General features: G+C 39.4%; 1 protein-coding gene across 1 annotated transcript in view; it reads left to right on the forward strand.

Moving 5' to 3' along the window:
* The first annotated feature begins 491 nt into the window (after window positions 1–491).
* Window positions 492–22,276, forward strand: part of CMC1 (C-X9-C motif containing 1) — a 45,621-nt gene continuing 23,836 nt past the window's right edge. Inside the window, exons 1-2 of the mRNA XM_065629010.1 lie at window positions 492–671; window positions 12,505–12,597. Of these exons, the coding sequence (XP_065485082.1) occupies window positions 647–671; window positions 12,505–12,597 (118 nt within the window). The 5' untranslated portion in view covers window positions 492–646. The remainder of the gene's footprint in view (window positions 672–12,504; window positions 12,598–22,276) is intronic.

Consider the following 22,276-nt stretch of genomic DNA (forward strand, 5'->3'; position numbering starts at 1 on the left):
CGGGAGAGAGCGTGTCTTGCCCACACACTGGGGAGCCCTTCTTAAAGGGCACAAACCAACTATTAATAATCGATAAAAACGGCCACCGTTGTAATTCTCATCTTCCACTCCAAGCTCTTGCTGCGGAAGCCTCAGACACCCCACGGGCTCATTCGGCGGAGGCTGCGACACCGCGGCCCGCAGCCCCGTCAGGGCCCGCGCCCGCACAGAACTCGCGTGGGGCGAGCGGGGAAGCGGGTGCTTCGTGTACCCGGACCTGCGCGGACCCCTCAGTGACTCCCAGAGACCGGGCCCACCCACGCTCCCTCAGCCCTGTTCACCGCACCTTGCCCCGGCGGCAGGGGCACGGAGAGCGAGGGCGCGAAGGCGGAGCGAAGCCGCGCGGCCGGGGCAGCCGCCACCGCGCATCTGCCCGACCCACTGGCAGCGCGCATGCGCACACTCTCCCCGCCCCTCCCACAGCGCAGCCGGCGCATGCGCCCTACCCCCTCTCCCTCGCCGGCGCTCAACGGCCTTCGCCTTGCGCGCTGTGCCCGGCGCGCGCAGGTGGGGGCCGGGCTCGGCTGCGCCGCGCCTGCGCGGCACGGGGAGGGGCGGGGACCGGCTGCGCCGTGTGCGTAGCTGCCGCCGTAGCGTGGAGCCGCGGATGGAGCCTCCCCCTGGCGCCGCAGGTAGGGGCGGCCGCCGCACCCGCCGCACCCGCAGCCTTGGGTGGGCAGCGGGATCGCCCCCTTTCCTCCCCGCTTCCGCCCGCCTTGCCAGGGCTTCCTGTGGGGAATCCCCGCTGCTCTCTGCTCCCTCCTCGCACGCACCGGCGGGGAGAATGGGTTGGGCTGCGCCGCCGGCGGGGGCCGGGAAGGGACGCCCCGAGGGGCTGGGTTACCGCCCCGCCGCCCGCAGCGGGGTCCTAGCGCCCGCCGGGCGGCGCCGTCCCCGCCGCCTCTTCCCGCCCTCCGGCCGCCGCCGTGACCTCCAGCGGGAGCACGCGGGGCCCGGCGTCTTGATCCAGGGCGTCGAGGTGCCCGCGGGCCTTGCTGCCCGGCCCGGAGCCTCCTTGTCAGCGAAAGCAAAATATCGTGGCTGTGTGGCCCTTGGCATCGTGTTATCAAGTTCTTGCCCTCGCAGTTACAGCCACCTATCCCCAGAAGGGAACTTAATCCCATGTGCGTCCACCCACGTAATTCAGTCATCCAGCCGGTTCCTGCGGCAGGAGCCTTTGGCTGAGTGTGTTTGTGTTAGAAGGCCAAGAGTGAGCCCAGAGAGGCGTTGGTACGGTTCAGCTTCAGCTAACACAGCGTGTTGAGACACCTGTAGTTGGTGGTGAGCTGCAGCGGTTGCAAGTCTGTCTCGGTCTGCGTGGCTGGTGGCCACTTCAAAAGCCACAGGATGTCAGCCAAGGCCAAGCTCTCACTTTGTGATGGAAACTTGTCCTGGGCCTGGCTCTCCAGGCCTTGCAGACAAGGCATTCACAGAATGGTTAGGGTTGGAAGGGACCTCTGGAGGTCATCTAGTCCAACCCACATTTGTAATCAAGCTCTGGTTTTGTTGATTGTTTAATCTAAGCATTGATCTGTTTTTAAATTAAAATGTTATAAAACTTACCGCTGCATTTCAAGTGATGGTTGTTCACCTACAGTGTTATTTTCCTTCCCAGTTGTCCTATGGAAAAAGTCTAGTTATTACACTAGATCAGTTCAAGCTGTTGTACTTTTACTGTATGGCTCCAAACACTGCAGTTCATCAGCATCCTGCTTCCCTGTTTCTGTCTAAAATGACTATATGTCCCTCCTAACCCATGTTGTAGTTGCACGTTAGCTGTGGCAAGGCTGAGGGTGTACTTTCGGTACATACTATGTGACACCAATACTGAGATTCATCTGCTGAGCAGTGGCATTGCTTACTGACACCTCTCTAAATCTGCTACCTGTTATCCAGTATCTCTTGCTTACCTCCCCCTCACCCCCCTCATCAGTCCCTGGCAGTTACAGCTCTGTTGAAAACCGCAGAATGTGAACTAAGAGCGGAGATGGCTAAGTAAGGTTGTAGAGAAACTGGAACAATAGCTGCAAGAGGTGTGAGCTGCCCTGTTGATATCAGTAAGGTGTTAACTCGGATACCCCAGTGTGGTAGTTTTTAATGTCATCATCGTTAACTGCTTCTTGGCTCACACACGAGAAAAAAGAGCGAGAATCACAGTTTAGTAAATTGTTAACTGTGACTGATGCTTCATTTTGTGGTCACAAAAGACACATGTTCTCATGGCTTTGTCAGGTGGTTGGGAGTGAGTATCAAGGATTCCTCTGAAGCTCAGAATGTACAACCTGTGAATTTTGTCTTGATTTGTATGTCAGGGGGTTTTTGACAACCCCAGTTTGGGAAGGAGCTGTGACTATGTCATTAGGTGATTGCATCCGGTAAATAAATTGATAGATGAATCAGTTGACAGAATTTTTGTATTACACTATTTTGTTTTATCCTTTTTCAGAACGAATGTACTGCAGTGCAGCATTGAAGTTGATTTTTGTATGCAGCACTTCCAAAATTCTCTAGGGTGCTGTTTTTAGTAGCAGAGGTCATGGGTTATTAGAAAGCTCATTTTCTTTTAAATGTACACTTGGTTATAACTGTCATTTTCAGATGGTGATGTCTGGATCCCTAGTCGAAGATTCACAAATAAGTAAAGAGAAAAGTGAGGTTACTGATAGTAGCTTAGATACACAATACAGGTTTTGGTAGCTATCCTGGATATTTTTGGGGGAGTTAAAAACAGAGGGGTTGAAGACTAATTTTGTTATTTTCCTAAGCTACTTAAAATGTCTGTTTCTTACTGTCATGTGGAAATCTAGGTTGTTAAATATAGCAGCAGTATAACAGTGGAGAGAATTGGGCTTTCGAATGGTTGTGACTTGGTTTGAAGTGGCATGGGCATTAAGACAGAGCTAGAAGAATACACTGAAAGGAGTGAAACTACAGCTTCAAAAGATAGCAAGGAAAAATAATGGGAAATAAAGCAATGTTGAATTTAAAGGGCAAAACCATATAACTAAAAGGAAGAACAGTTTCAGCTTTTAATTAAACTTCTTTTAGACAGTTGTTGTGATTCAGAACACAAGTTGCCACCATGAAGAGAGGAGTTGAATGAGAATGACCTTTTTGATATTCCTAGTGTCTTTGACCTGTCTTGGGAACATGAAGGGAAAAGATAATTGTAATTTCCTGAAGTTGTTTGACATCACATTTTAGAGAATTGTTCTGTGAAAAAAACTAAAAAATGAGAGATATATTGGGACACTCAGTGAGTTTTATAATAGTGAGTGGTTTGAAAGGATTCTTTAGAGGTTAAAATCCAGAAAATAAATCTGCAGTCCTTGTGTTAATATAACCAAAAGGCTTTCAGCATTCTCATCTTGTCAGAACACCTCATGCTCTTCAACTTTCGAAAACACTGGTGTGTTTTGCTCATATCCATGATGTTAGTTTCGAAGATCTTCATTCGTTTGTGTTATACATACTGATTGTTCATTAAATACATAGGTACAGAAATCAAAAGTAGGCATTGTTTTTTCTTGTCTGTTAATCTTTATTTCCAGTTTTAAAAAAATAGCTGGAAGAATGATATTTGGTCCTGTTATTCAAAAGCCTTGCTTTTAATTTGTGTGTGGTGTTCGTCGTTTGGAATTAAAGGTATAAATTGTACCTTGAAAGGAGTGGTTAAAGAGTTAAATATTCAAGTCCTCAAGGAGTTTGGAAGATTATTTTTTTTTAATTGAACTTTTATTTGTGATTTACGTTGCTTTTATTTACGCCTTATTGCACAATCCTGAAAATAAGCAAAAGGGAGTATAGAGTGCTGTAGCCACCGATTAGCCTGACTGGGCAGGGTTGGAAGTCTTAGGTGGCTAGCATCCCCTCTCATAATGATTTGGTTTAATTGGTTGTTAGATTTTCTTGCATGCCTTTATCCTGATGCTGGGTACTTTGCTCTTTTTTATGTAGGTTTTAGCTGTTGCTGATCTCTTGTTCCTGATGCAAATTATTGCACAGTTCTTGAGGTCACTGCTTAGCTCAATTTCATGTGGTGTCTTTGGTTTATATGCTTCAGATAGTTTGTGATGTTTGCAGGACCTTTCTCTATTTCTTATTCCAGGTTGGAAGTAAGCAGTAAATTCTTGGACAATATCCACTGTTGGTTAGAAACGCCATAGAAGAAGTAGGGATTTTAAACTTGGGCCTGGTTTCAGACAAGAGGCACTCAGAAGTTTGGGTTTAGCTTAAAAACTGTGGAGCCCTATGTGTAGGAATCTAATCATATGTGAGCTGTTATTATATTTTTGCTGTCCCAGAAAAAAACCAGAATGTCACTATATTTTTGCCATCCCAGGAAAAAAAAACCAAAATATGTATTTGTTTGCTAAAGTATTGGTGCATGGTGTCTTTGTTTAAGTGACAAAAAGTTGTGTTGAGGATTTTATATCAGTTTACCAAGTGAAGCGTTCAAAAGCTTTACAATGGCAGAATTAAGGCTGGCTGTGCTGTTTTAGTCCTTGGCCAGGCCATGGCACAAGTTGTTACTGACTTGGTGTTTTCTGCATTTTACTGGAATCCTCATGTACAGTTGTTAGAAGGGATTTGAGATGGGGTGAGGCGTTCCCTCACCTTACACCCCAGGTTTTCTTAACTGCTATAATAATTGAACAATAATTCAGACAAGGGGTTAATGAAACCACATTATTTTCAGTAGTAAATATTAAGCCTTGATCTGTAATTAATTATTTGGGCCCTATAACTGGCTTTGCTGTGTGATCAGGAGTATAAAAAAATCTCCTTGTGTCAAAAATCTTCACAAGCGGTTTCAGGTTTGGCTTTACTTATTACTCACTAGATAGATGAGCATTTGCAATCCAAGTGTAATGAACAAGTGTGCTTTGTTGAGTCTGCTTTCCTTTTTCTTTCTAGATGTTATAGACTTGCTGTCGTATAGCCATTGTTCATTTTTAGCAAACAGGCTTGTCAGTATTCTCGTAATCCAGTACTGCCATATTGCAGGAGCATGAGCCCCAAAGCAAAATGTAAGATAACAAATTCAGCCGGTGAAAAAGGTGAAAATTGACTTTGAGGTGATGATAGAATGGTGAGAAGTTAAAGCCTTGGAAATTTTCCCTGGTATTGTCATCCCTGTACTCCGTCTTAATTTAAGATGATGTCAGTATTAGATAGAAAAATCTCAAAATCTTTGACTTTTTAAATACCAAGAAATTTATTCATATACATTTAAAGAAAAAAAAATGGTTGTGTAGAGAAGCAGCAGTGATCAGCCTCTTTTGCTTTTAAATCAGGGTTTCAGGTTATCACGTATGTTATTTCACATGGATTATAACACTTCTGTTACTTCGTGTTGTCCTTCTATACTTTAAAACCTTAGTAGAGAGCAAAGTACTTAAGACTCTAGTTTGTATGCAAACGCCTGTGTGCAAATGAAATTACCAAACTCAGTAGCATTTCACGTGTGCATAAAGATATTTGGCCCTGGTCCATCATCAGTCAGTTCACACTGGATGTTTTTGACTGATAAAATCCATCACCTTCAACAGGATCCTGAGTGGTTTTGTGGAACGGAGGTTACAAAGCAGTATGTTGGAAGTATTTGTCATTTGGCGTCACGAACCCCTTGGCAGTAAGGGCGTAGGAGCTCCCTCACAGGCTACGGACCAAGTACTGAAAATGCTTATTACATTGATACATAAAATTACAATTGTAGGAAAAAACCCTTACATCTTAGAAACATATGGTTTCGTCCTCCCCTGACTTTAGTGGGTCTATCTATAAATTAATTTGTTCTGATGTATGACTTAGTGTTTTAGAACAGAGGTTTTAAGTACTTGATAATATATTCAATGATAGAGACTTTTTTGATAACTGTTTTTATGATGCACGTATATGCAGATGATTTTGCATGAATTAACGTAAGATTGGTAACTTAATACAAAGTGGATAAACTAGGCAGAATAAAGGAGCTGAAAATTTTGAGTTGAAAGCATTCTTTTCCTGGAGAAGCAGTAACCTATAATTGTCTTTCCCCATTCAAAACACTGTTAAAAGTACACTAAAATAAATCTGAAATGGTTTTTGAAAAAATTGATCTTCCAGAGCCAATAGTCTGCTTGACAAAAGGAATGTTTGCCAAGAAGCATGCAATTGACACTGCGATGCTACTTCTACTATTAATAAAAATGTACTTTTCCGATGTAGTTTTATAATTAGCTCATAGGCAAGTGTTTCAAAACAAAACTTTGGGGTGAAATGGAACATTTACTGCACAGAAGTAATTTTTACCAAGTGGTACGAAAAATAACTGAATCCCCCAAATTAATGCACTTATGCAGCTTAGCTATAAATTTGTTATTCATTCTCCAGGCATCTTAAATGTTGTTTACACTATAGATCTGCATATGGGGAAAATGAAAGAATGGCTGGTACACTTAAGTTTACTTGGGTCATCACAGCTGATGGCAAGACCCTCCCTTCCAGGAAAAGAACTGTTACGCTTATTTAGAGTGGAGATTTTCTTTAAATGTGGTGTAAGTTAAAGAATGGGAGTTCTGCACGTATATTCTTATTGTTTGTCACTGTAATAATTCTATTATTTCTGCTGCTGAAGTTTTTGTTGATACTTTTTTCAAGTTCTATTTCTTAGCTTCAAAAAAAGGAAGGTATCTTAGAAATCTGTCCACTGACAACTGTTTTTCTTTGATGGCAACTGGTAGGAAAAAAAGAGTAAAGTTTATTAAAAAAGAAAAAGAAGTCCCTTTTATGACTCCACATTTTTGAACCAAGGCCCCCAAATAATGAAAGTGATTGTTTAAAAATGCTTGTATTTTGAAGAGTGTTATATTTTTTTAACTTGGATTCTTGAACCTTGACTGAAATTTCTATAGCATTCCGCATTACATAGTAAATAATATAACTGATGTCTAAAAGTTGATATGATTGGGACTTCAAAAAAAACATGGTGTAACAGTTGCTAATGAAAATGTTAAAATCTTACTAAAACTTTCTCTGTTCTTCTCATATAGAATCATAGAATCATTTCAGTTGGAAGAGCCCCTCAGGATCATCGAGTCCACACATAATCTACCTAACTCTAGCACTAAACCATGTCCCTAAGCACCTCATCTAAACATCTTTTAAACACCTCCAGGGAGGGTGTATTATGATTCTTACTGAAATAGGTATGATATTTAAAGTACTACTTTGAGCTATATTTTTTTAAATGTGTGTAGATACACTGAACCAAGAAAATCCAAATTACAGTTTGTATATGAGAAATGCATGTTTCAAAAACTGTCACTGGAATCACCTGACTTGCTTCCTGTTGGATGCAGAAGGTATGAGGCTTCTGCAAATATCTAGGTAGAAAAGTTTTCAACTTTTTCTCAACTCTTCTGAGTAATCTGTGTCCCTGCTACCTGAAGTCATGAGAGGGGTGAAAGCAGAGCTGTAAACTACCGACAGGACGTAGTGACAAAGGGGTAAGTCAGTTACCAGCTGTGTTGAATGAAGAGAGGAAATGATGCGACTTTTCTCAGGACACTCTTCTAGGAAAGCTTTTCATCTTGGTATCCCCTTTTTGTGTTAGTCTTCTAAGTAATATAACAAGCTTCTACAGTCCCTTTCTTTATTAGGTCTATGCAGAAGCTTTGTGTTTTTTGTTCTTCTCTTGTCCTCATGAAGGTCTGCTGCCTGCAGCACAGGTCTTTTTCCCAAGGCTATCCTGGACCCCGTGGTCAGAGGCTGGGAAGCCAGGAGAGTATTTGTCATCTGTTTTCCCTTACAGAGTGAATTTGATGTGTATTCTGTACTGTTCTAGTGGTTGTGATACTTTCATTCCTATTGATGGATTTATTTCCTGGTGGGGTTTTTTTGATCATTTTACAAAAATAGTGAAAACTGTTAAACCAAATGGCTGTGGTCCTTGGCCTTCCATGGCAATAAATAGCTTTTGCAGCTGAGGGTTTTAATCAATGACAGAAAACTATTAGAATCGTAGTCTTGTGCCCTACGTATTGTATGCAACCAGAGAACTGTCTCAAATGTTGAGATTTGCCAAAACCCACAGATTTGATTTGCAAAAATGTCTTAAACTCATTCTTAGTGTTTTGCCGAACAGGGATATCTCCCAGTTTAGCAATCTCACTCCTTCCTTTAATTCTTTACACTGGACTGAGGTGATATGTAAAACAATTTCTCTTTCACAGAGATGTTCACTTTTCTGTAGTTTTCTACCCTTCTGTCTTTTTGTGTGTGTGTTCCTGGCAACGGCAAGCTCATAACCTCTATAGCCGTTCTTTATTCTGTCTTCTGTCCCCACAAGAAGCAGCAGCATTCTGGAATGTGCTGATCTCCATCTTTAGGAAACATTCAGTAGTTTTACCACACAGATTGGCTGTAGCGTTATTCACCTTTTCAAGGAGCTGGTGACTTAGATGCTGTAACACCTGCAAGCCTGCATCTGGTTGTAATTTTGGCTTAACTTCTGTGTCTATTTTTACAAAACAACGTAGTTTTTACTGGTAATTGTATTTAGCCTGTTTTTTGTTACCTTTAATTAGCTTGTGTTCATCTGTCTGTCCCTTTGTAATGTTTGATGGTACTAACAAATTTCAACAGAATGTAAGGTCAATGTAAAGGTAGAATCTGGGAGTATTAATTTGCTCTAACAAAAATGCCCAAATTTTGGCTGGCAAGGGGAGAAAGAAAAGCTGCTGCCAACATTTGTGTGGCTCTCCGGAAGGTAAGAGGTAGTGGGTTCTTGTTGGTACTCGTTGTGGCCAAAGCCATGACCATCTTAAAACAGCCTACACAGAAGACCAAGCAAAGTGTGTGCAGGATGTGGGTGGAAACCAAAAGTATCACCTTTCAAATGCAGAAGGCAAACTGTAGGAAAACTTATTTCTTGCTTGTCTGGGGATAATTTTATTCAATCTTTGAAGGTAAAATAAAACAGTAGTAGGTCTGTTGTAATGCACATGCTTCTGTAGGGACTGGTCTGCAGCAAATCTGGTGTTAGAATAAGAAATATCTTTCTTAGTGCAGAACTTTCAAAAGGAGAAAAAGGTACTTATTCCAGAAACTGTTATATAGTTGGAAAAAGGCAAAAGGAATTGATGGTTTCATAACGTGGCTGTCTCATGTTTTTTGATGAAGTCTTGCTTCTGAGGTGTTGTTTCTTTGAAAGTTCTTGCCATATGTTACTGCAGAGCTGATTAGGTTGGATTGATGATGATCTCCTTGCAAGTGCTTATACATTGGTATCAGAAATGCAGTTACTCTGCACATAAAAATATTTTTCTAGCTGGTATTCTTAATATTTGTATCTTATTTTTCTTTCATATTTTGTATAAATGGGTAGGGATAACAACTTCAGTAATGTGGCTTAAGATCCTTGAAGGAAAATTGCTGTTATTGTAATGCAACAGGTAGTTTAGAATCAACGAAGAATATTAGAATACTTCAGATGTTACAATTGAAACTCATTAGTAGATACAGTACTGCCCAATGGAACATCTGCATTTGAGCTATTTGGAGAGATGGTTGCACCCAGATGCTTAAAATTACCTCCTAGATATTATAAGATGATTTGAATTGCTTGTGCTTTTCATGGTTTAAAACCTCGTACTTACAAACATTCGTTTAAAAACTATGGGTGGGATTGCAAGCAATCTTTATTCCCTTTTCCTTTATACCATCAAATAATTGCTTTTGAATTACCGTTGTAGTTGTCTTCTGTTTCTTCATACTGGACACTGCCCTGTGGCCTCATCTGCCCTCCCTGTCCCGCATTTTCAGCCTCTGCAGGTTTAAAACGTGAGAATAAAATGAGAGGGTTTGCGTGTGGCTCAGCTCTGTCATGATTCCGATTGACCTGGTGTTAACACCAGTATGACCAGTACAGCTACTTCTTGCTATCAGTCTTACGCCCCTTTCCTTTTGAATAATCAAATTGGGTGCTTAAGCGAAGATAAAACCCAAAAATCCTTTTTGACTATTCTAGGCTAACAGGGAGGCCTCCTGTCTCTTTTTTTTTTTTTTTTTTTTCATTTTTTCGGGGGGATACCCTTGCCCCCTTTGTCAGTGGTAGGTGGCTGATCCCTGTGTTGGAGGCCTGTGCTTTGCTGTTGGAACCTCTGCCAGCGGGGGAAGCCCAGCTGCCCTTCCCAGGCCTTAAAGCCTGCTGTGCTGTCCACTACATTTCCGTGTACGCCGGGGTGTAAAAGTTAAATTAAGTAATTATCAGGACTCTGATAAATAGATCTAGTTACTCCAAAGTGTAAACCAGCTGAGAAGCACTTTTTTGCCTGTAATTGAGTGAGTCTTGTGTCTTGAGCTGGTCACTCGCTGTGTGGTTAAGTGCATAACAGTGCTGATGTGATGGGAGTGAACAAGGGCAGTGAGAGACTGTTAAAACTTCGCTTTTGGCTAGCAACCGGCGTATCTCTACTCACATTCGTAGATCTCCTTAGCTTGTGCCTACTCTAAGCACCAGTATAACCAACTTAAATTTAAAATAAAGGGGGAAAGGTTAGGCTGTAATTTGAGCCAGTGGTGCTCCTGAGAGTTTAGTCTTCCTTCTTGTCCTAGTCTCATGCAGTTCTCTCTCATGGGCCATTTATGCATTTATATCGTGAAGTGGATCAGAGAATTTATCAAGCTGAACAATTGCCTGACAAGAAATTTATTTACTTTTAGACCAAATTGCCTTCCCCTTTCAGTTCACCCAAGGGCTGCAGAGCACATCTGTGTCGGCAGAGGGAAAAGAGCATCATAGGGATGGATAGAGGGTAGGACGGCTGCTGCCAGCTGGCTTTGGAACTGAGGCATGGAGCTTGCTGATGCTGTCTCCTGCCATGTCATTCAGCTGAACTGACTTGTCCTTTCTTTAGAAAAAACACACTTAAAAAGTTTTATGTCTGTAACATAATAAATCCTCAGTGCAGTAATTGCACAGATATTCTGCAGAAGGTTAAAATGAAGGATATTCTCGGTTGTGAAGATCGGAGCATAAAAGCAAATATAAGTTATGAGCTACTTATATTTGGTATTTTTGTTGTATTTACAGAAGACACTTTGTTTCCGTTCTTTTGCTGCCGAAATTCCAAGTAAGAAACGTTTGAGGAGAAATATAGGCCTTTAGTTCAGATTCTGTATATTGCTCATTGTAATCCTCTGGTTTGTTGCCAGATTCACCTAGTAATGTCACATATTCAATACTGTGTAACCTCATAATGTAACCTCATAGCATGAGTAAACTTTAAAAGATGATGACTTAAAAATGACTAGAGAAATGTTAGTCTCTGTTGCCAATAAGTAACTGAAGATGCTCTGAAAAATAGATGGTGTTTGAAAACAGTAGGTAACTTAAATTCTGCTTCTTTCCTTAATTTCAATGCATTGCACTGTTAATTTCTTTCATTTCATTTAGATGTTTTATAAGCAATTTTAAAATGAAATGATTGTCACTCAAAATAACAGAGTATCTGACAGTAGAGTTTTCATAATGTGAGCATCGTGGCAACACTATTCCAAAGTGTAATATCAACATCAACGCGTGAATAAATAGTGTGTTTGAGGAGGAAAACCAGGTATTTGGTGTAACTGCGTTGGACTATATGATGTTCTGAACAAATGTCCTTTAAAGGGTTTTTAACTCAACTAAGAAGTAAAAAGCTGTGCTTGATAGATTCTCATCCCTTTGTTTTGAAGAAAGTGGATTTGGAAATGCAGTGGGTGTTTTTTCTAAATGGACTGTGTTGTTTATCTATTCAAAATCACTAGCTGTACTCAGAGTACTGAATTCTGGTTTGAGACAACTATATGCAAACTGCACGTGTACTTTTAAGTGCAGAATTCAGGCAGCAGCATTTGTTCTTGTTAAATTGAATTTCTTAACGAAAAAACTCCTAGGTCCTCCGCTGAAGAGGCTTCTTTGTTCGTTTGTTTGTTTTTAAGAACTTCAGTCTTCTGCATAGCAATACAAATTCCAGGTTGTGCTCTAATATGTACTCTATTTCTCAGCTTTGTGATGGTGAGTAAAAAAGCCACTTTGTACAGATACTGTACATAGAAAAATATTAGTATCTTGAAATAAAAGTAATTCTCAACCTTTGTGCAGTCTGTATGCAGACCTTCTATTTAGTAAGGCACAAATTTGAATGTGCTGCCAGAATTTTCTCCATTATTTTTGGTTCATTGTGCACATTGAGCAGAAAAGAAATATTTGGGATAATGTTCATATTTGTATCTGAGCAATTTTAAATCTTGGACTCCCCAGCCTTTTGATACGTGTAGTCCTTCCATGGTACTTCCTGCTGCTAGTTTATGTCAGTTTTAGTGTACTAGTGTATGTTATATAAACAATGCTGTGTTATTTCTGTAGACTGACTTTCTCCGATGTATAGATAAGAAAATTATTTTTTCTTTCTCTTTTTTTTTTTTTCACTCTTGCAGATAATTCTAAGCTGAGACATGTAGAAAAAGATGTTTTGATTCCACAAATAATGAGGGAGCGAGCCAAGGAGCTGTGTTCAGACAAAGTGCAAGGTAAGAGTCAAATATTCTTTGGGAGATCAGATGTATTCCCTTTTGTGCCATGAATATAATCCCTGGTTTTGATGCCAGGTAGTCAGAGAATTAATGCATATTGTCTGAATCTTATCTGTTCTGTGTGAAACCAGGAGTAAAGCGTTTAAATCTGCTGTGTTGGCTTTGGCTGCTTGGTAATGTGGACTGTTTTCCAAAATGACTTGTTCTCAAGGGCTGTGGAATTTAGTATGATGAATATAAAACTTTCCACATCTCCGTCCAGGCCATGTGATGACAGAGCAACAGAAGAGTTTCTGTATTCCTATATGTAATATTTGATACTTGTCTAAATGGAATTGCCTCATGTGGGCCTTCAGTTAGATCATCCCTCATTGTGATAAATTTATTTAAATATTCTTAACTAACTGCATCCGTTCCCTGCCCCAGTGTTTTAATGATACATGCACATAAACACACACATGTTGTTAGACAGACATTGAAATAGGAAGGTACAGTCCACCTTTGCATGTTTTCATTTTCTTCTGAAGAGTACTGGACAAAAACTTTTAAAAGTTGGGTATCACCACTTCTTCTGACACCCAACTGTTCATATGTTCCTGGAAGAAATGTGGAAGTTTTTGAAGTACCAAAAAGATAGAGCTACTTAAGCACAGGTTGGCTGAGAATGTCACTTTAAGAGAGATCTAAGAATGGGAAAAAAAAAGGCCACAGAATTATTCTATACAAGTGACATGCTTTCAGTAGAGGGCACTTGTGTCTTGTCGTGTAGGTCTGTGCTTTCTAAACTTTTTTGATCATGCACCCCATCAGTAAAAAATTTCTGAGCATGCAATCCCAATGTATGTTTATTTATAAATGATATACATGTACCACTGTGCTTGTATATTATGTACGTTATAAAACATATAAATAGAAATTAAAAAAGGATAAAATTAAGATGAAATAAACAGTACTTTAAAATCATTTTAATGTTATTTTTTCAATGCTACAAAAACCTTTTTGCTCTAAAAATATTACTATTAATAACAATATTTTTATTGAGAGCTATGTGATTGAATATGCTTCATTATTTTTTAAAATGTTTGTTTAACACTTTGTGATAGAGCAATTCAAAGTTCTGGTTCTAAGTTCAGTTTATTTCAATACTTGGTTTTAATGGGTTCCATAGGTGAAAAAAAAACCTCATAAAGATGTGTAGGTCTCAATGGAAGAAGTGCATCGTTGCCTGCGCTTACTAAATCACGATACTCATTTTCAATCCCATCCACAATTGTTGCAAAGGTTTTGCTGGAAATTGGCCTAGTAAATGACCGTCTTCACTGATGTCAATCAGTTGTTTTTCCAAAATAACGGGAATGTGTTGCATGTTTATATTTTTAACAAATAGGTTCAAAACCCTTGAAGTTCTCATTTGGAATTTTTTTTAATATGTTAGAAAATTCTGTTTCTATCCTTTTAAAGTGTACAGAGACAAGAAGTTTTTATAGATGACATGCTCATGTTGTGTTCAGCAACAAAAAAAACCAAACCAAAAATCGCATAATGAGGGGAACACATCTAAACGTGTTGTCAAAATGCTCTCTCCATAGCACAAGTTTCTTTTGAAAAGCAGTTACTTTCTCGCTCATCATTAAAACGTCACCTTCACCTCGAAAGGACACATAAGTGTATTTATTTTTTGGAAATACCTGCGATGTAGCAAACTACCCACAGGGACCTGTCATCCCCAAAAAGGTCTGCAAATTTGAAACACTTGTCTTTTTTTGTAGAAGAAAAATGCCTCAAGTTTGATGACTCTTTTAAGCACTTTGCCACAAGATAAACAGCAAACCTCTGTGTGGTACAAGAGATTTTCACGGTCCCTCCCCATCTCATTACAAAGTCTGGTAAAGATGCTGCTCTTTGACAGGCTTGTTTTTATAAGGTTGACCACATTGATGTCATCCTGTAGCACTTAGTGCACTCCTGGCTCCAACTCCTTTGCTGCAATAGCTCACCTATGGGGGACACAGCAAAGCGGTTCCACGTGCGGTGCCACCTCTGCAACCTCACCCTAGAATCCCTTTTTTGTTCCAGTCAAAGCAGCTGCTCCATCAGTGCTTACACTTGCACAGTTTTTCCAGAAAACATTGGTTTTATTAAAGAAGCCATTTCCTGTTGAGAATCTATCTTCTCTGGTACGTCTCTCCTTGAGTGGTTCACAAAAAATATAAGTTCTTTGTGCATTATTTTATTGAAATGCAAATACCATAAGGCAAGAGAAGTTAGAAACATCCATACTTTCATCCAACTGTATAGCAAACCTTCTGCACTGTGTACCTTGTTGTAATACTTGTTTCTTCAAGTCTTCAGCAATGTGTTCTATGCATCTTCCAACAGTATTTGATGACAAAGGAGTGCATTTCTGTTTGTTGCCATGTTGTTTTGCATGTATTATTTCAGTGATTTTTACCGTGGCAAGAAGAACAGTTGTTTCCCCAGTGATATGTGGCTTTTTGTCTTTCCCTATTACCTAAGAAACTTCAAAGGAGGCTTCTAGACATTTATCACTAGGTTTAGAGTCAATTCTATTTAAAGTGGACCGGAGTATTTTCAAGCAGCTGCTTTTAGGGGTTCTCCAAAAGACATTAAAGAGTAATATTATAATAATTTTGAGATGAGTTAAGTGGGAAAAAAGTTGGGAATATCTTCCAAAGGAAAGTGACATCACATGACTGATAACTTTTGGTGGTGCCAGAAGGACTTAATACTTTTTTTTTTTTCGTTTGAATGATAGTTGAATCATTTTTACTTTTAACTCTATACCTGTTGAGAAAGAAAAATAAGGAGGAAAAGCAATTACAGTAATGTGAGTCATTGAAAGAGGATGTCAGTTATAAATATTTTGAGAGCATGCTATTTGTATAATTTTGTTTGGGGGTAGGCCAAAGAGGGGGTGTGTGTGTGTGTTTTTCTGCTCTGAACTTCCTCTGTGCAAGATGAGGACTTTGGTTTCGGCATCTTAATTTTCTGTGGCAGCAACCTGTGTTGGAGATTCTCGACCTGTGAGTTGTGGACCATCCCCTTGCAGCTTCTCCATGTTTTTCCCTCCATAAACTGTAAAGGAAAATGCTGTCCTTTTTTTTTTTTTTTTTTTTTTCTTTCTGTGGCGTTAGGCAGAACCATATTTTTTTCTTCTTTCTCCTGAATAGAGTTCTGTTGTGCATCTTCAGGAAAATGAGGTTTGTGGCTGCATGTCTCCCCCTCACTCCTCTGTCACCTGTAGGCCACTTTTGACCCAACTCTGTGGAAGTTACAAGCAGAAACTGAATATTTCTGATGCATTTTTTGTGATGAAATAGGCATGCAAAACATAAGTTCAGCTATTTTGTTGTAAACTTTTAAATATGGGTGGGGAGGGGGAGAGACCAAACCACGGGAAATTAAGCTTAAGTGGTTTTGTGAACAGGAGAAGTTATCATCTCTTAAATCCATTGTGAAATTATTCCTGGAATAAATTTATCTTGTTAGTACACAGGGATAGGTGTTAAGCAGAGTAAATAGGCTGTGGGTTTTTATGCTGTAAACAATTACACAGCTTGTGTTGATAGCTTATAATTAACTAGTCAAAACTCCTGTGATTTGGCTTGTGTGCTACAGAGTATACACATGTGCATAAAATTGTGCAGTTTACACTAAATGGCAGAGCTACTCATTTAACTTGCTCTCAGTGTAGGATTTTTCTGCTTTATGTTAGTTTTGTTTGAATGCCTCCTATTAATACACATTTGTTTAATTTTGTCTTTAAGGAAATTGTGGTAAATGCGTCGGTGATATAGGAAATAAAGCTATTCTACAAGTATGGGCCTTTACAATTTACTTGGTCATGCTAGGTTCATATGTGTCCCTATGGGGAGCCCCTATACATTGAATAGTGCTCTGCGTGAGCACGGGGTCCATCTGTATGCAGTCCGTTACCTTAGCCTGCAGCTATACCACCTAGAGCTGTGTGCTTATCAGAGCTAATAATGCAAGTCCTGACAGCCTGTCCAGCACGTGTTCAAGAGCCATCCAGGGGAAAGAAACCCCAAGGGTTAAAAAATAAAGAAGAAATAAAGGTTTTGTTAACTCAAGAGGTGATCCTGCTACCCCAGCACGGTTAAATGGGTGACCCGTTGCTGTGCTTGGTTGTTAGCGTACCAGAGTCGCTTAGGGATGAAAGAACCATGAAAATGTGTCCATCTGATAATTTTTAAGAACAATTAAGTATTGTGTCTGGTCATATTTCATTTTACTTAGATTACTTAAATTTACTTTGAACTTTTTTCAGATTGTTCCAGTATAGTTTTTGCCTGTGCTGCGTGTTTCTCAGGAATTTAGTACATCTCGGTTGCAGAGTAACTTCTGTGTTTTTGAGATTTTCCAGCACTTTTTCAGTGAAAATGGATATATTGGTAATTTCATTAAAATGGTAAACATGCTTTCTGTAAAACACTAGCCAATTTTCAGTGACCATTATGTAAATATGCTTTATTGTGTTAATATCCATGCCCTGCGTGTATGTGAAATTGTGGGCTATTATAGGTATATCAAAAGTGTTGCAAAAAATAAGCAAACAAAAAAACCACACCATCGTTTTCACACAGGAACTTTTCACTGTATTTGTACAGACTGTAGCATGAGTTTGTCTGAAATCATATTAAATCCATGTATTTCTGTATAAGCGTGTCCTTGGCATATAAAAATATGTGCTTTCAAACTGAAGTAGATAAAAGGAACACCTATTTGCCATTGCCTCATCCATTGCTTTTATGAAATAATATCTTAAGCAAGCTGTTTTCCTTTAAAATTACTGAGTTTTTTGCTTTAATTTCTAGTTATAAAATTTAAATATGAATAAACTCATTTAAAGCAAAATCATAGTCAATTTCAGGAACCTGAAGTTAGCATTTTTCATCAGAAAGGTTTTCTTCAGCTTATCAAAATGCCTGTAGTTTCATCTAGCTGTGCTTTCCATGCCTCCTCTCTGCTCTGAAACTAGGGACACTCACTAAAAAAAAACCTTAGAGCTTCGGTTGGTCTTGGTCATATCTACAGAAATGTTTGTTCCGTTTCTTAAGAGCGCTGAGTCTGCAGTCCAGAGTTACCAATTCTGAAAATTAATTTGATGGGTTTAGGTAGAGAGGAACTGTTGAGGACAGAAATATACAAACTTTAAGGATTAGGAACTTAGTTCAGTTTGATTTTGGGTTACTTGGCTTGGAAAATAAAAACAGAAACAGCTGACTGACTTTAACAGGTTGTGGGTTTGAACTCTGAAGAAGTTGCATTAAGTTGAGATTCCAAAAAGGAATTGCTGGATCACTGAGTCAGTCTTGAGATCATAATTTTGTATTATATTTGTTGTATATGTTTCATGTAATTGTTGTATTATAAAGCAATTCTGCCCACCTTCCAAAACCTCACAATCTTTTTTTTTTTTGCTGAAGGAAAAACAATCTTGCTCCAGAGACAAGGGGGTTTAGTTCTAAACTTTTTTCTTCCAAATTTTGTTGTCTACTACTGATACATGGGCTGGGTTTGGTCCTCTCAAGGTCACCAAGAGTGACTTGCAGATGTTTTTTCTCTAATTGTGACTCATTTGAAAGGCTCAAGGATTCAGGCAGGAAACTGAGCTACACGCTTTTCAGGGTGAATACTGGGATACAGAGTTCAAATCAGCCAGGACCTGCCATTAGGGGGGTGGTCAAGTAGGGGAAATAATGTGGATGAGTGAAGGCCCGATTCTGCCTGTGACTCTGCAAATAAGAATGTGGCCATTTCTTATTTGAAGCTTGTTGTGGGAGGTATCCGTTTAGCCAAGATGACAAGTGTTTCTGTCTTTTTTTTTTTTTTCGTTATGCAAGGGAGACAAAAGGGGGATTTTTCAGCCTGTGCTGAGTTGAGGACCTTGCCTGGAGAAAACTGTTATGTTGGTTCTGTTGTCCATAGGAACTGTGTAATTAAGGCAACTGGATTCATGTTGCTGAAAAAACTCTTGGTACTTGGGAAGGCTTTAAAAAATTGGTTTGGAAAGTGTGGCTGGAAAAGGACATTTCCAAGCAGCCATCCTCCTCCCTGTCTCCAGTTTCCCCGTTAGCCCTCTCCTCCTCAGGGCTCATGTTGATACTTAGTGAAAATGATGGGATGCAACACTACTGCAGGCTTCTCTACAGTTGGGCATGACCAGTGTCAACCAGAGTTTTGATAACGTGCAGTTACTCAACAGTCCTGTCACTGACATTATCTCTGTCCCCGTAGGGGCCACCTGCTCTAGACCATGACCCTTACACCTGACACATCAAGGCCCATAAAACCAGAGAAATTTCTGATTGAACTACGTGTGATGCTGCACATTTAAATGCCCAAATACACCTTTAGATATTCCTTCTTAAAAAAAAAAAAAAAGTCTTATTATATATACTGTCTTATCCAAAATGCAGGTAATGAAAACTGTGAAATAGCAAATTTCAGCTTGATGTTACTGAGTGGTGTTGCTCACTTTCCTTTGTATTGCAGGCCAAGTTCTGTTAATTGATGCAAAGCCTTGCCCAGTGCTGGGGGAGGGTTAACCTGTTGGTACCTACAGTCAGTTGGTGCTGAGGTTGACACTGGCAGATGCTAAGGCTGGTAGTAGAGGGAAATCACATGACAGCTCACATTTTAAAATTTTGATTAGTCATATTTTCTTGAAGAAAATTAAAATTAAACCCACCATTTATAACTGAACTTTGCTTATCTGCTTTGCCTCGTTGTGAAAATGTAGTCCTTATAATTTTTTTTTTAAATTCACGTATTTTAGGAGTATCTGGGAATACAGTGATCTTCTAATTGACCAAAGCAAAAAGATCAAGTAACGGATAAAAATCAATGAGTTAACATGAGAACTCCTGGTAACTTTTTTTAAATTGAGCTACTGTGACTAGAAATTACTTAAATGTGCTTGTGTACTTATTGTTTAGAGCTTTATCAAAAGGGATGAGAGGTTACATGGGAGGGACTGTAGATTTTATGACCGGAATAGCCCTCGTAGAGAATGAAAAAAAATGCTGCCTTATTGCCTTCATTTTTGTGAGAGGAAGGTTAATTTAATTTGAGAATATAGGTTCAATCCAACAACAAAACTGCAGGTGGAGAAAGGGAGAAATATGTTCTCCTTTGTTGCTGTATTTATTATCTGAATATTAAAGTACATTAAAGTCATATTGTATGTGACCTCATGACCCTATATTAAGCTATTGAGATTACTGTTGCACACATTGTGCAGTTGTCAGTTATTGAAATTATTTTAGATGTTTTGATAGTGTACAGCTGTATTTAATAAGAGTAATAAATTAGTAGGTGTTTTTCCCTGGTTAGCATTTCTCGTAAGATGCTGCATTTTTATATGATCTTGTTTGTGCACAGTAGCTTTATTTTGGGAAAATGATTCAGCTATATATAGTTCCAAGGAACATTTACTCTCATCACATTTAACTATGTGAATTAATACAATCTCTAGAGGGATTATGGTATATTGAGCTTTGCTCCAACAAACTGAGCAGAGAGAACAGCTATATGTAAATTACAGTTTGAAGAAATGAGATCCTAGATCTCATGGTCTTTTTTTTTTTTTTTTTTAAATGATACTTAAAGCATTATCAACCCTAAGCTAATTTATGGGATTTTATAGAAAAGAAATATAAGAGCATATTGTGTTGCTTGGTGATGGAAATTTAAGTATTCTAACTAGTGTTAGGACTTTGAAGAAAATGTTCGGGGAGGGAATTGGATTATTTTTTTTCTTCCCCCCCTCCATGTCATTTCAACCCAGCTGATGACAAGAAATGGGTCAGACTGCTAGCTTTACCACTGCAACTTAGTTGTGTGGGGTTTTTTATTTTTTTTTATTAGGGAATGGAACAGCTTTTACAGGGACAAAGAGAAATGAAATCACTTTCAATGAGAGAAAGAGGCCTCATTATAGCCACCAACAGCAGTTATTGACAGCTACACTTCCTATTAACAAGGAGCATTTAAGAGTTTGGCTGTTGGATCTTTGGACTTGATCTAATTTGCTAGCATTAATTAGTTTCTTTTGAGCACAGACACTTGGTGCTCACAGCTATAGATTTGGAGGACTAATTAGGACAGAAAATTGAACAGAATGGAGTAAGGCATTAACCTTCAACCATTACCAGCTGGGGCTCTGATAAAGACCACAGAGTCCAAATGCTCCTATTCATGCAAAGAGTCCTCTAATGAATATCAATTTCCGCCAGGTTGCCATATCCTGCAAGCACTGTCTCAATTTTTATTCTCTTACCTGGTAGAGATTTTTATGTGTAGATATTAAAGTGATATTGGTAGTTCAGAGCTCATAGATGACAACAAGGTGAGGTTACCTATGTTTTGTCCAGTCTTTCAATGTGGTTTTCTCAAGTTAGAGATTTTATTGGTTTCCAGTTAAGATCCTGATTTTCAAAGTGTTTTCTCTGTCCAGCACAAATATATTAATATAGCATAGATAATTACATGATGTTAACAAATGCTGGTTTAAGTAGAGGACACCTGCATGGTTTGGGATTGTTGTAGTACATGGTAGTAACATCGATGACAAGAGCACTGACCAAGCTAACTGCTGAAGGCTGAACAATAGGATTGCTTCTTTTGCAGCTTTTATGGTGAGATACAATTATTATAATGTGGTGTTAAGCTGGCGATCCTGTTTTAGGAGGAGAACTCTTCTTTCAGACTGTGGATCGATCATGCTATAACATCGGCAGAATTCAAGTACTTCAACTGTACATAAAGAAAGGAGAAGAAAAATTGCTTTTGTCCTTCTGTGCCATTTCTTGGATTATTGGAAGTGTTGGGCTTAAGATCCAAGATCATCAGGTTTTTCTACCCTTGAGTCATATCACTACTTCCAGACAAACTCCCTGTCAAATCTAGATCATTGCTTCTCTCTTAATGCGACTTCTGTACCTGGAAATTCCTTGCCCAGTGATGAGAAAAGTGTCAAAGTTTTTGACATCCTTTCTTCAAACTTATTTCTTTCAGGAAAGATGCTAGCACTAATGTATATCCTGTGACTTTTGAAGAATTGCATCTGCTTGGGTTATGTCTCATGTTGAGCTCTTTGAGGCTAGGATTGCCTTTTATATGAGCTAATTATTTCCAGTTCTCCACTGGTAAACTCTATACTGTCAGGTTGAATAGCTCGTTCCATGTCTTAGGGTCCTGGTGAGCTTGGTTTGGTGCAAGCTGTGAAGATACAGAAGTGTAAACTAGCCTGTAGCTGCTGATCCTGAGATATTTTGTGGTACTTAGATCAGTCTTTAGAGAACCACTTTTACTGACTGTGAGGTAAGTGTCCATGGGGCAGCAGCTAGTGGAGAGAGGAGACATGGTCAAGTTCTCCTGCCAACAAAAGGGAAAGGCTGGGGTGGTTATTGTTGTAGCTTCTTACTAATACCAGGTTTGTTATCTTTTCCTAGATTTTCTATACAGTAGTTGCTTATTTTCCTCGTTTTCTTTCCCAGTTGACATGTTTTGAGTCTTCTGTGTCAGTCAGCAAGTGGGGGCGTACTTGGGATTCTGTAGGGGTTTTTTGTATCCATTCATTGATGGCAGTGATAACCTACAGATACTGTAGCTTATGTGTCACAGTATTGTA

The sequence above is a fragment of the Caloenas nicobarica genome, chromosome 2 (genome assembly GCF_036013445.1).
Source record: "Caloenas nicobarica isolate bCalNic1 chromosome 2, bCalNic1.hap1, whole genome shotgun sequence".
NCBI classification, from domain to species: domain Eukaryota; kingdom Metazoa; phylum Chordata; class Aves; order Columbiformes; family Columbidae; genus Caloenas; species Caloenas nicobarica.